The following is a 14,020-nucleotide window of genomic DNA, read 5'->3' on the forward strand; positions in this document are numbered from 1 at the left end:
GTTACATTTCGGTTTTTTAACTCGGGTTTCTATCTGGCTTACACCCTGGGCACAAGTTTCACAACACGAATCAGGAGAGGCGCAGGCGAAAACAAAACAAATCTCCACGGAAGGAAGGAGGGTCTTATTATCAGCGTGTGTGCGCTGGGCTAGCGGTGCGGTAGTGGCGCACATTGTCCGTTGTACAATAGCAGTGTAGGATTGAAGAGAAGACATAGAAACCGCCACAAGTGCGGGACTGTAACAGTATCTGGAAACACCGAGCGAAAGAAAGGCAGCATACAATGCCAACGGGGGGTACCGTAAGTTGTACAAAAGCGCAGCCCACAGTCTCGCCTTTTGCGTTCCTCAGTACGGGATGCCGTTGGTCAGGAGCTGGAACTGGTCGTAAACGCCCGTCGAGTAGCTGTTGGCACTCCTGCGGATCAAGTCCTTGACGAAGTCTGCCGCCTCGCGCTCGCTGCGCTCCAGTACGAAACGCTCCTTGAAGTGCTGCACACTCTCGGGCTTGAAGCACGGCAGACCAGAGTCCATCATCAACAGCACGATCTGGCTGAGCTTCTCGCAATGCTGTCGTGATGCGAGGAATGCCTTGACGCACAGTTCCTCGAACCACTTGAAGGACTGGTGGTGAGGGCTGCCGCCCATGACCGCCAACATCTCCGTCGTCAACTTGAACGGCGCGCGCTCAAACTTGATGCCACCGGGCGCGATATCGAAGCAGAAGCCGAAGTCGATGTGCAGGATGTGGCCAGCGTCGTCGATCATGATGTTGCCGTTGTGTCTGTCCTTGAACTGCAGGAGGAACGAGATGATGGAGTAGGCCGCCATACTCTTGACGAAGTTGCTGCGCGCCTGCTGGAAGCGAAGGGAGTCCTCGTTCCCATACTTGGAAATGAAGTAGTCGTAGAGACCGTTGACGGCCTCTCGCCCCAGCATGTCGCGAGAAACAGAGTTGGGCAGGACGTCGATGACACCGCAACCGGGAGCTGTCGCCGTAACACGATACGGGTTTACATATACATCCAGACCAACGTTGTGGAAGATGCCTCGGAAGGCGGCAATCATCTGCAGTGCAAGAACGTCCTGTCTGCAGTCGTCGCCGACTTTGAAAATGGCGGATTGCCACACCTCGATAGTGGCCTCAGATGGCTGCTGATCCTTCTTGTGCACCTCCTCCAGCATCTCGTTGACTTCTTCAAGGCCACCCTTGGCCTTTTTGATGCGGAAGGTGGCCATATACGGCGCCTTTGCGTGACTCTGCAAAGGCTTGCCTGACTTTCGATCGATACCGATGACGACACCGTCGGGGTTACTCGGGAGGTAAACACCAACTTCGACCTTGATCTTGCGTAGCTCCTCCTCAATCTTCTGCGCCTTCTCCGGCTTCGGCCTACCGACGTAGGGCTTCAACTTACCCGAGATGCCTGTGACCTCGTCAAAGAAAGCAAACTCGCGCTCGTAAAAGGTCTTGTCAACTTCAGAGAAGCTCGAGACCATTTTCTCCATAACCTTGTCAAGCGTGGGCTTGATAGCGTCGGGCTTTCAGATGGTTAGCGCTGTCTTTGAACTATCGACTGCAGGTAACTCACGATTGTCGCGTCGTCATCCTTGTAGGCGTTGGCCTTCATGTTCCAGATAATTTGATGGGCGAACAATTGCGAGAACTGTGCGGTTTCTAGGATGTACCGTTCAACGTAGCCCAATGCGTCGTATCGCAGGGTCTGGACGATTTGCGGAACGTAGAAGAAGGTGACATCGCTCGAGTGGCTTTCTAGCGCCCTCATGGCATATTGAATAAGGAACGGATGGTTCCGATAGGCGGGAAGGAAGTATGTTGCAGCTGTGATGGGGTTCACCGGCGACCAGAACAACAAATACTGCGACAATTAGCGGCGAAGACACAGTGACAGTTCGGTACTTACCTTCAACTGGAAGCTCACGTCGCTCGGAAGGGAGCCGCCCAATAGAATTGGCAAGCCCTCAGGTTCAGAAATGGCCTTCTGAGGGAAGTTGATGAGCAACCATCTCACCTCGCGCTGGACACGAGGGTAAGGGAATCGAGTGACAAGCTCAATGGCAATGGAAGGGTCCTCAGCCCACGCAACCCTGATAAGAGGAGACAGAGCAGTCTCAATAGCAGCCTTGGTAGTCGATGCCGATGGCTTGCCAGCCTCGCCGAGCGGATGCACCCACACAGCCAATCGATTCAGTTCACTTTCCAAGAGCAACACGAGAAGCTGCTCCTTGGCCTGCAGAGACTTGATACTGTCAACGCCATGGGAACCGATGAAAGACACATTCTTAAGCGCGGCCACAATATCGGTCAGTAGACGAAGCTCCGTCTTGAGTTGCAAAATGTTGCTGCCGAAAGACCACCGTGGCGCGAACCTGAACCAACTGAGGGCTGCCGATAGGATCTTTTCTTTGAGTCGCCACTGGGCGATTGCTCCGATGGTGGTGCAAACATGCAGAACCTTCAGTCCGAACAACACGATTTGAAACCTCAGTTCTCGAGCCATCGGATGAGGCGTCGACGTTCGCACGGCATCCAGGGTAACATCGAGAACGCGCAGGAAGATCCTCTGAACATCCGGACTACCTAGGCGGGTTGCATTGAAGTGGCTTCCAAAGAACTGTAGCAGACGCATGTGCGGAGACAGCAAATTGTGCACCTGTTGCTTGCGCTTGGCTAGAGCTTCCAGGTCACTGGGCGCGAATTCTTCTTTGAGGAAGAATGGGTCAGGGTGCCTGTGGTGGTGTTAGGTAGAGCTGGAATCATGCGCAGGAGCTACTTACGACATTGACTTGCTGAAGAGGCCAAGCCCCTTGTGAATGGTCACCTCCCACTGCTGAGCAATCTCTGTGAGAAGTCTCGGCTCAAGGCGCGGGTTCTCATTAATAACTCCTAGCCACAAGGAAACACCAAGCTTGATGGACTGCTTCGTGAACATGGCGAAAGGAATGCTGACGAGGTGGTGCGCAACAGCGGACTCATCGCGGTCACTGCGGCAAAGCAAGGCCGCAGCGCGGCGCAAAATGTCGCGGACCTCGTTGAGGGCCGTAGTTTTCTTGCTCTTGATACGTGCCTCGACGTGTGCCAGTGCGGTCGCAGCGTTGGCGCTTTCGCTAGCGGACGAGACCGATGACTGCAAGAAAGACGCCCTACGATTCAAATGCATAAAGCTCACCAGCTCGTTGCCGCGGTCTGGCAGTGTCTCGCCGTATCGGTACTCCTGGCGAGTCGTGTATTGGGCCACAAAGTCGGAGCCAGTGTTGATGTTACAGTCCCCAACGCGATCAAGAGATTGTAGTCTTTGATCTGTCGACGGCATGAGAGAGCCGAGCTCGATGGCAAAAGAGCGGCCCAGAGAGATGTGGCCATAAGCACCTTCATCGTCGAACTCCGACAGGTATGTCTGGAGAAGACCCTTGACATCAAGAGGGGCCAGGCTGATTACACTAGAAACCCATTGTTTTGCCTTGCGGTTAAGCACATCCAGAGTATGGCGGCGAAAGTTGTAGTCGTCCGACAGCTCAACAGACACGTCTCCAAGGGTCGAAGTAAACTTGGATCGTGGTGCGTATAGATCAGTCTCCGCTTCTAAACAGCTTGACCACATCAGCGAGAGAAGCTCAAGGAGAGCAAACAGAGACGATCTGTGACACAAAGCTGATGGGACCTGGTTGATGATGCGGTCGGCACAAGTGAAAGCAGCCTGCTGAACACGCTCAATGCGATGACAGCAGCCGCAGAAGATTGATACCAGCTGGCTGGCTGCGTATTGCGCGGAGAAAGTAGCATCAGTACCGCCAAGTGTTTTGCGCAGGTACTTGTCGACCACGGCTGCAGCGATGCCCTCCATGGTACCGCTTACTTCTCCCTTGCGCATGCTGGGTTCCAAAAAGTAGGAGAGAGCCTGGGTGCAATCGCCAGCATCGGCGCGGAGGCTCTCGACCAAGTAGGCTGCTTGCAGGAAGATGACCTTTCGGTAACTTAACCCCTTAATCTCCGTGGCCTTGTTTGGGATCAGCTCGGTCAATTGTCTCTTCTGCGTAGTCTCTCTATCGTTGCTCATGCCGCGGCGTAAGACGGTGTTAAGCTCGATATCACTTTCAATCTGCTCCCCACGTTGTTCCGCAACGAGTGGGGGTGAGTGGACAGCCATAACCCGCAGCTCGTTCAGGTATCTCTTGCCCGTGTCCGTTTGCGTGGTGAATCCATGGACAACAATGTTGAACCATGCATCTCTGATCATGGAGTGCGACTCATCATCAGTGATGGAGTTGAATGCCAGGTCGTTGGTAGACATCAGGACAGCTAGCGGGTGCAGCAGTTCCGCAATCTCTCGAGCAGCCAACTGGACGTCAGCCTCCTTCGTATGGTTGGACTGATGAACATCGCCCATAGAGATGATGCTCTCAAGCAGATGTTCCCAGTAAATCTCGTACAGAGGCGAGTCTTTGTACAGGTTTGCTGATATGTAAGTTCGTGCTTTCATCACCTACGGAGAGGTCAGCAAACCTGGAACATCCAGTGCGTGGGCGAACTTACAGCAACCAGAAGGAAATCCTTGTGATCAACAACCCCGAGGTGGCAGATCCTGGAGAAAACCTTCAGCAACGACCGAAACTCGAGCTGCCCGCCCTTCAACGCGAGAGCCGCGGCACCGCTAATGATTTGGGCATCGACATTGCTGTTAACCTTGTCAATCTTTTGTAGCAACATTGACTGCGCCAGAGCGGTGATCTTTTCATCATTGCAAGCAGTAGCAATTCCGCAAATTGCCTGAACCACATTCCCGTACACCATGGCAGTTTCTTCCTCACCGGTGATCGCAAGAGAGATGCTGCTACCCGTTGAGTGGCGGTTGGGGTAGAGAGCGTTGGCTCCATCCAGACCAAGGTCGCCATTGGTGCCGTTGGCCATAGATCTATCAGAACCAGGGCTCAAGACATTGCCAAGCGTGTAGAGGGTCGTGATTACAGCATCTGGGGAGAGCATCTGCAAAACGAATGCCAAACTCTTGGAAGCGACAGCAACAGTGCGAGCATGAGGTGCGCTCTGAACAATGAATCGTGGCAGAAGCCTGCTTGCGGTCGCAGCATAGCCCCGGGAGATCCTGCAGACCAAAGCAAGAGACCTCAGGACGGTAGCCGCCAACGTCTCGTCCGCCATCTGAAGGGGATCTGCGAGAGTTTCCTCTAACCACCCGATTAGATTGTCGACGTCAGCTGCCTCTTCGTTGATAAGCGCGCAGTTGAGGTAGCTGATGAGCGTGGCTGACTTAACGGCGAAGGAAAGTCTCTGTTGCCACGAGGACCCAAGTTGAATATAGTCAGCGGTGGCTTCCAGATAGTTCATCTGCTCCATGGCGATGGCAGTGTACATATCGAGGGACCTAAAGTCGGCATCGGGGCTACGAGGAGAGCCAGGCCTGTACGCACCATCTCCTGACATGAGCAAGTCAAGGATATGGGTGCCACGCAAGAGGGACGGGTCGGTGACGAGCAGCGAAGTGCCAGATACCACCAGCCACATAAAGCTCCTTTGCAAAAGAATAGCTCCCAGGGGCCTTCCGGCAGCAGAGTAGTGGCGCAGGTACCTCTTCCATTCTCTCGCATGCCGGTCTGTAGCCGGCGAGTTCCTGATGGTCGAAAAGGCCGTTTCAACGGCAGTCAAAAACGGCTGCGACAAAATGTCCCTGAACCGGGTGATAAGAGAGTATCTTCCGCCAGCTCTCCAGAAATCCGCCTGCGCCGAAGCAGCATCGAGGAATCCCAGCAGAGACACAGCAATGGTGGCTGTCCTGATGGCGTCCTCCAAGTTCGGGTCCTCGTCGTCCGCTCCAGGAGGCACGACGCGGTCTGCCACGTGGTCGCAGGCGTTCACAAAGGCCCAAATATTGTCCGAAACCAACTCGTGCAAGTCATCGTAGTGAGAGCCGAGGGAGAGCAGCGCGGCCGTGACGTGGAACGCAAGCGCCTCGGTTGGCGAGGGCTCAATTTTCCGGAAGAAGGGCGACGGTGAAAAGACCTGAATATGCGCTTCGAGGATGTACGGGATCAGTTGATGAACGAGCTTCTGGGCGCTCTGGCTGGTCTGGATAGCAGGAGCGGCCTTGCATAGCGACAACAGGACCTCGAATTCACGGATAGTCTGCGGAATAGGGGCACATGTCAGCTGGACATTGCTTCAATGGCAGACATCTAGAAAGGGGCAATGAAAAGCAGCAGTACCATGGGTTGTCTACCCAAACCCGTGGGAGCTGGCTTAGCCGAATATCCATTGACTCCCCGCGGTTGAGTGGCCTTGCACAGTCGGTCAAGATCGGAGCGATCGAAGGATGTTTTGGAGCTTGCGGCAGACAGCGACGCGATCTTCTCCAGCGCCCGCTGCCGAATGTCGCGGGTCATGTTGAGGGTTTGGAGGGTCTAAGACCCTTGAAAGAGTGCGTTCCGTCGATGTCCCTTGAAGAACTTGTCGATTTTGTTAATTTAGTGAAGCATCTCCGTAGTAACAATAAGGTATTTTAGAAGTACGATTGGGCTGCAGCTGCGCGGTGACGATGGTCCCTCTAACGTGCCTCTCTAGGTAGAGCAATTCCCCCCAAATTTCCCGTTCATCTGAAAGCCACTCATCCCTGCACGCACCTCCCCTACCTGCGGCACCCTTCAGCTGCCAACTCACCTCCCACCTTACCTTTCTTAGTCATCAAGGCAGGTAGCTACCCCTGCACATGCCCACCTTCCCAGCTGGCAAGGCTGCCAGCTTGACGCGTGCTCCAAGCACCGGGACCGAACCTCAATCATCATCGTCGTCGTAGCCTTGATCTCCATCAGAGCAACGACATCCCCGCATCCAACAAACGAATCGAACGCCCATCCACGGGAGCCTCCCCACGAAGAAAAAAACGAATCACCTTTACGAACTTTGACGATACCTCTTTCCTTCTCACGATAACACCGCAAAGATGGCTGCCATGTTCAGCCAAAATCCCCTTATGAACGGGCCCAACTACTCCTTCTCCGATGCCCCCAAGAGCGCCAACGGCGAGTTCAGAGAGCACCGCTTCAACCCGTAAGAAGTCCATTCATCGCTGGCTGCTGGTGTGGGCCAAATCGATGTAGCAATGACTGACCCCTCTGCGGATAGGTACACCGACAATGGCGGTTCGACCCTGGCCATCGCCGGCGCCGACTTCGCCATCATGGCCGGCGACACCCGTAGCACCTCCGGCTACAGCATCAACTCCAGATACACCCCGAAGGTCTTCAAGATCGGCGGTACGACTTCATCACAAGAAGACGCCACCATCCTCCTCTCAGTGGTCGGTTTCGCTGCCGACGGCGAGGCCCTCAAGGACCGCCTCGACACTATCTGCAAGATCTACCGCTACCGCCACGGCAAGCCCATGAGCGTCACCGCCTGCGCGAAGCGTCTGTCTACCATCCTCTACCAGAAGCGCTTCTTCCCCTACTACGTCTACGCCATCCTCGGCGGCCTGGACGAAGACGGCGTCGGTGCCGTCTTCTCATACGACCCCGTCGGCAGCTACGAGAGAGAGCAGAGCCGTGCTGGTGGTGCTGCCGCCAGTTTGATCACCCCCTTCCTCGACAACCAGGTCAACTTCAAGAACCAGTACGTGCCGGGCAGCGGTGTCGGCCACGCACTGCAGGAGCGCCCCCGCGTTCCCTTGGAGCGCAAGGAGGCCGAGATCCTGGTCAAGGATGCGTTTGACGGGGCTGTCGAGAGACACATTGAGGTCGGTGACCACCTGCAGATGATGGTTATCACCAAGAACGGTGTTGAGGAGATTCTCCTGCCTTTGAAGAAGGACTAAGGTTGTCTGGACGGTCTCGCGATTAGAGGCGTTGTACAATACAAGGCATGTAGCAATTTTAACGAGGCACCGGTTTAGCTGACCCAACATCTATCACGAACCAATCTTTCTGTGTGCGGTCAACTGAGCAGGAGATAACGGTCGTCGTTGTGATAAATGCGGCAGAACCCCTGAAGATCATGTTTTTGCGGCAATGGAATGGCATATCTCTATCCCGAATCCGCTGGCATCGACGAGAGCTCGCTTCGGGACGGCTTCGTGTTATCCGGTGATCCAACAGCCAACGAGTAGCCAATGTCTGCTCGTGCAGTGCATGTGGTTCACGCAATCCCGCGGCATATCCAAGCTGATAGAGACGAGTACGAATACGGAAGGTACGCAGCATAAACCGCTGCGTCCCCGAGAACCTTGACTTCGGTTGACCTTCGACCCGCGAGAAGCATTGCCCACGACTACGGTAGCGAGCCGTTGCGTGTGCGCCCAAGAGGATCCTCCTCGCACATGTATCCATTTTTGGCAGTCAATCTCGTCACAGCCTGGCCGTTCCCACGGGCGAGCGCCGCCCAGACTCCTTTTTCCCCCTTGCAGAGGTAGATGGGCCTGATATGCACTAGAACCGCAACCAGAGCCCGGCATTGTGAAATCCAGACTTTATTGGTTGTGGCCGCCGTTCCTGTCAGATTACGGGCTGTCCCGAGCAAGCGAGCTTCTTGGGTCACGGACGAATGGGCGCTCCCGTCTGCGGTCTCGGCTCAGACCGTTGACGTGGTGATGTTCGCCTTGCAGGGCGCCTGACCGAGGCGAGATATCTCGGTACCGGCGCTCCAGACAGCCAATGATAGTCAGCTGAGCGACTTCAATATACCACATTGCCACACGGCAACGGCCAACGGCCAACGGTCTCGCCGGAATCACGTCAAGGCCCTGTGCCGAGGACGACTGGCACGCGAACGCCCGTCGCGGGAATCAAGACACATCTGATAGACGAGGCTGATCGGATTGTCCAATAACGGAGCTTCCGTCCAACGGAGCTCTATGCTCAAGGCTGATTGGAAGCCTGAACGAGGATACGCGAGTTTACTCAACCTGACGTTTTATCCGATGGGAATCTGACATATGGCTTCGGGACGGCCTCCGCGACATGCGTACAGTTCTGCACTAGTTGCCACAAACGCGCGACCCAAAGTTACATGCTGCATGTCGCTCCAGGCACCCGGAGTAGAGAAGGCCAGCTGACAGCTAACGTCAAGTCAAACTAGTTTGTGAGCTAGTATAAGCTTGTGGCTCTACCTATCTAGAACGCATTTCCGGAGGGGGATCTTCATCGAAATTTCCTCTCCGAACCCGTGAAGCCACTGCACCGCCGTATCTTTCGGCAGTAATTGAAACAGTTGGTCTGTTTGCCACTCGTGGCGGCGACGGGACGAAGACACAGGATGGCCCTGACGAGCTGAACCCCCTGTTGCGACGGTTGGCAGGCATGGCACCGTCGGCCCAATTGCTGCGAGTCGGTACGTGATCAGTGCGTGAGCCAGTATGCACGGCTTCTTCCTCCGCCCGAATACAGAGCTATTACCGGTGGACGCCGGAAGCGAGGATGATGCCGACATGACGGGCACGGAGTAAGGTAGTTTGTGGTGACCGCCGGCAGATCAGGGGATTCGCCCCCCGACACCTCAGTACTTTCGAGGCTTACGTAGCCATCGAGTTTCGAAGAGTGAATGGAAACCCAAATTGGCCGATCGAAAATCATCGTCAGATGTGCATGAGATTTGCAGAGAATCATTGCGCGGTGTGGTCAGACGTGGCTGGGGCTGCATCTGATGTGGCTTGTCTCGACAAGGATTTGGAGGCTAAGGCACAGCTGCATTGCTGAGGTATATGTAGATAATCGGTAGTAATCGAGTACCTTCGTCTCGAGTTTTCAGCAACAGCTATGGCGCTTTTCGCCGCCGGCGGGGATATTGCGAAGAATTCCAGAGGAGAACTGTGGTATGTTGCCACCGAGGTCCTGCCAGATGGAAGTGGGCGTGAAGCTGTCAAACTATTATCAGCACGCGCGGATTCTTGAGACGGCCATGTGCAGCTTGCCATACTGATACCGAGACTTGAAGAAGATCAATGCCGCGCAAAGTCTTGCACTAGGCAGAATATGGGTTGAGATGCGAGAAGGCAGAAACAATGTTTTCAGATGCTCGTCTCCGTTCTATTCAAACATTGATCGAATGTCCACTTCTGCAGACTCGCAGGATTCGGGTAAGAAACGTCGTAAATAGGCAAGCGCCTATGTTGACTAGGGGAGTGTTGAAAGCACAATTCCTTTGTCGAACGCCGTCTTATAGTTTGAAGTCTACTATCACTGTAGAAGTCTGAGTTGTTTCGTCATGTTCTGTTTAGTAGTGGAATATATCAAGCTGGGGTGAGGCTGGGTAATCCGGAGGTAATCCGACGATATTCTGCATACATACTTTCATGGCCTTCTGTCGGTTCTCAGCTTCGCTGTCGTAGTGCACATTAGAGTGCAGTAGCTACTGTGCGAAGGGGTCATCGACGTTTGTTATTCATCCAACAACGGAGGAAGATACCACGATAATCAGGCATAATGCGATGGCCTCATGTCGTTATGCTGGTTCTCATCATGTGACTAAGTTGCTACGCGATGTTGTGGTGAGCAATGGACATTGTATTGACCATCGTCTTTCGTGTCGCTGGGTTGGCTGGCCAAAGGTCCAACTGGAGAGTTCAAAATGTTTGCCGCTGCGGAGTGTTTTCCGAGTGTTGGGCCGCGCAGCTGACAAAACTCGTCCTTGGCCCCCATGGAGGTTGTCGTAGATATCCGGATCACACTAAATCTTGGCGGGCGTGCAGGTTGTGTGGTAATAGTGTGGTGGTTGGAGGGGTGGGATGCTGCGTCGAGGACCCTGTGCCTGTGCTGGGATTTGAGCGACATGGGGCTGGCCGGATTTCCAACCATGATCTCACCCCCAGATCATCATGATGCGGAAGCGGTGCAGCAGATGCAGGTAGTGACGAGTCTTGAAGGATGTGTGCCACATGCGACGAAGATCTCGGGCCGCAAAGGGGTTATGATCGGCGCCGGTCAAGGTGGAATTCCTTGGTCAATGTGGCGAATTGGCCGACCGACAAGCCGGCGATGTGCGTACGGATAGGGTATGCAACGGTGGTAAACTTCGTCTGCTTGGCTAGGCCGGCTGCCGGTTGACTTGATTTCACTACCAACCTGGTCCAATGTGTGGGAAAATAAAACAATATTAATAGCGATTTCGGTAAGCCATGGAAACGCAGCATTTCAGATACTGATTGGTACTTCGTCGGATCTGTCAAAAATGCTATGCAGTTCCTGCAGACGCCGTACCTGGGCCGGAGAAAACGTTCCGGGCGTCGCAAGTCGAGGTGTGCACCTCGGAGTCGACGGCGTTCATTGGACCCAGTGATTGCGGTGGACGGATGACTTTTTTGTCAGGCTGTCAGGGTCCTGATGGATGGATGTTTGTGACTTGCGCGATTGTCAGGAACAGGGGTTCTCTGGAGGCTCGGGAGACACTCTTTGGTAGCCGAGGAGATGCTCGCCGGAGTTGAGACAAGAAGTTTGCCACAGGCATTCGATATGGCGAGCGGTTCTGAGGTACCTACTGAAGTAGTGAGGAAAGAAATGCCATTATGGGATTAGATTCATCGAGGGGCCTCGGAGAAGGGATCTAGCTTGGACAGCATGGGAGGGAGGGAAGGGGAAAAAAAAAGAAGAAGGTTGAACGCTACCTAAGATGATGGGGACTTTGGTGGACAATAGCAGGGGGGAGAAAAAAATCGAAAAGTTTGGAGAATCCCATGTTGAGACGTCGTCAACATTTCGGTGTAACCAGGGTCCAATGATGCTTGACGAAGGGCAAGGTAAGGAAGGTGGTTGTTGCAAAGATTTCGGGGAGACGGAGCAGGGAGTCAGGTACGGCGGGGTGACGGCGGACGGGGACTGGTCAGGTACTTCCCAAGGTTTGGTCGATACGTCGCCGGTACGTGGATCGATACTTGAAGGTTCCTCCGGGCAAAAACACTAACCATTTGGCAGTTGGAATAACTTTCATTCCACCTCAACTGAGGTGGACCAGAGCAAGGAAGACAGTGGAGAGCAGTTCTAGGAACCTTAAGGTGAGGCGGAGGCGGCGCGCGGGCAGGCAAGACAATCCGCAGGGTAGGGCAAGGCAAGGCAAGACAAGACAAGACAAGACAGGCTGGAAACAGTCCGGAAAACACACAAAACAGGGCAAGAGTCGAAACATTACAAGTTATTACGCAGAAAAAACCTAGTCAAAAGCCGAATCAGAGACGAGGCGGAGAAAACGCCGCTCCCAATTAGCATCTGTTCCTCGACTGACACCAACACCCGGACCGGCACCAATGCATTGTATTTGTAGATACCTATGTCTAAGGTGCCGATATGTACTTGGATCCTTGATCTCGGCGGCACATCAGGATCACACAAGATGAAAATACTACATTCTAGAGGCAACAACAATGATGGCAGATTCTCGATTCGTGATTCTGAATCTTGTTCCTGCGAATTTCTTGGATCGTGGGGCAAGCTGTGGGGTATCTATCTACACGTACCTACACGATGGAAGGTACTTACGCTGCTGGCTGTCCAGTTCCGGTATCATTGACCAACCTCACCGTTGTTGTGTGCTTACAGTGGAAACCCAGACCGATTTTCCAACTTTGGCCCGCCCGACAGACGTGACACGAGTGGAATCGATACGCGGTGCGCCAAGCGTGCCCGCGCCGGTGGCCGTCCTTCGGTCTCCCGTTGCAGGTGCGGTGCCCGCAGACACTGGACGTGGAGCCACCGGAAACTGAGGTGGAGTGGGAGAGAAGTGGACCGCGCGGACCCTCAACTCACCTGTGAACACTGAACCCGCAAATGGAAGTCGCCATCCAGCAACATCCACAGCCTGGCGGAAAGAGCACCGCTTTTCATCTCTTTCCTTCCATTTCCTCACAGATTCTCACACAGCGACACCAACGCCCAACAACACCACCACCACCAGCTACCACCACCTGCCGACGCCCCTTTGCCTCACGTACGGACACAGCGCATCCAAGAAGGACCCCGATGCTTCACAAGTCAGGCAACACCATCCCATACCCCGACTTACCGTCGTTTTTCGTCATCTCTATTTCGGATACGCACTGAATTGCGGGACGTGGCTCCATGCACTTTTGTCCTCGCCTCGCTTCGCTTCAACACACGTCTTGTTTTCCTGTCCGGTACATTATTTCCGTCCGTCTCCAGCCTTGGAAGCCCGGCTCCCGTCTCTGCAGTGGACGAGTAGATTTGACACTCGGCCGACCACCTTCTACCGGTTGGCAGTTGCCGCCGCTCGCGAACTTCACCCTAGCCCGTCCTGGCTTCGAGAGAGACATCAGACCACCAATCCACATCCACCCGTGGGCTGAGGGCCAGTTGCAGGCCTCCCGTGCCCAGAGATTTCTCACAGATGTGCCAGATGCGCTCTGGGTTAGGGGAGAACGGTCTAGACCACCGGTCTCCCCGCACCGCGACACCACACGACATGATACCCGATGGTCCCAGGCCAGGTCCCTTCCAGACCTCCCCGAGGTACTATGTATCAGCCATGCGGCTGACAGGCTACAGCTCGACGAGGCCTGGTCTAGGCCTGTCCTACTGTCCGGAGTACCGCCTGTTGTATGCTGCAAATTGAGCCTCCAATCTCATTCCTACCCCGACATCGGTGCAGGGATTACAACCCTGACACTTTCGTACATCGAGATGAGATTTCGCTGGATTGTATGCCGTGGCTCGACGCTGCTGACTGATCCCCGCTCTGCAGCAATTCAGATCATCGATGACATCCGTCGGCCTCATCTCTCGGGCTCCCACTTGGCCCGTTCTTTGCGGGACTACATGCCCGCTAGCACCCGTCAATAGCCCTAGGCCCCTCGTTGGAACTGACAGGAACGACTATGGTTCCACGGCGCCGGACAGCGCTGGCTTGGGCCGCCTCATGGTCCGTCTGAGACGATGGCCGGAGGGTCTCTGCGCACCCCGAGCCGGTTACCCGTCGAAGATCTTTCATCACTACTACTACTACTACTACCATGTACCAAGATACTGTCTGTACAGATGCCGTCCAAGCTGG

The 14,020-nt window shown here is 54.5% G+C and overlaps 2 protein-coding genes across 2 annotated transcripts; one reads left to right on the top strand and one right to left on the bottom strand.

The window, feature by feature from the left end:
• Positions 1-348: 348 nt before the first annotated feature.
• On the bottom strand, positions 349-6,417 carry CkaCkLH20_12479 (phosphatidylinositol 3; the record flags this gene model as incomplete). The annotated part of the gene is made up of 6 exons (XM_038895192.1): positions 349-1,542; positions 1,593-1,880; positions 1,926-2,751; positions 2,800-4,505; positions 4,556-6,160; positions 6,241-6,417. 6 exons carry the CDS (start codon positions 6,415-6,417, stop codon positions 349-351), a joined length of 5,796 nt encoding a protein of 1,931 aa, XP_038739460.1.
• A 557-nt stretch (positions 6,418-6,974) lies between these two features.
• CkaCkLH20_12480 (proteasome A-type and B-type) lies at positions 6,975-7,844 on the top strand (the record flags this gene model as incomplete). Its single annotated transcript, XM_038895193.1, has 2 exons — positions 6,975-7,081; positions 7,157-7,844. The coding sequence occupies 2 exons, from the start codon at positions 6,975-6,977 to the stop codon at positions 7,842-7,844; spliced, it is 795 nt and encodes a 264-aa protein (XP_038739461.1).
• Between the last annotated feature and the right edge of the window lie 6,176 nt (positions 7,845-14,020).

The sequence above is a fragment of the Colletotrichum karsti genome (assembly GCF_011947395.1).
Source record: "Colletotrichum karsti strain CkLH20 chromosome Unknown Scaffold60, whole genome shotgun sequence".
Taxonomy (NCBI): Eukaryota; Fungi; Ascomycota; class Sordariomycetes; order Glomerellales; family Glomerellaceae; genus Colletotrichum; species Colletotrichum karsti.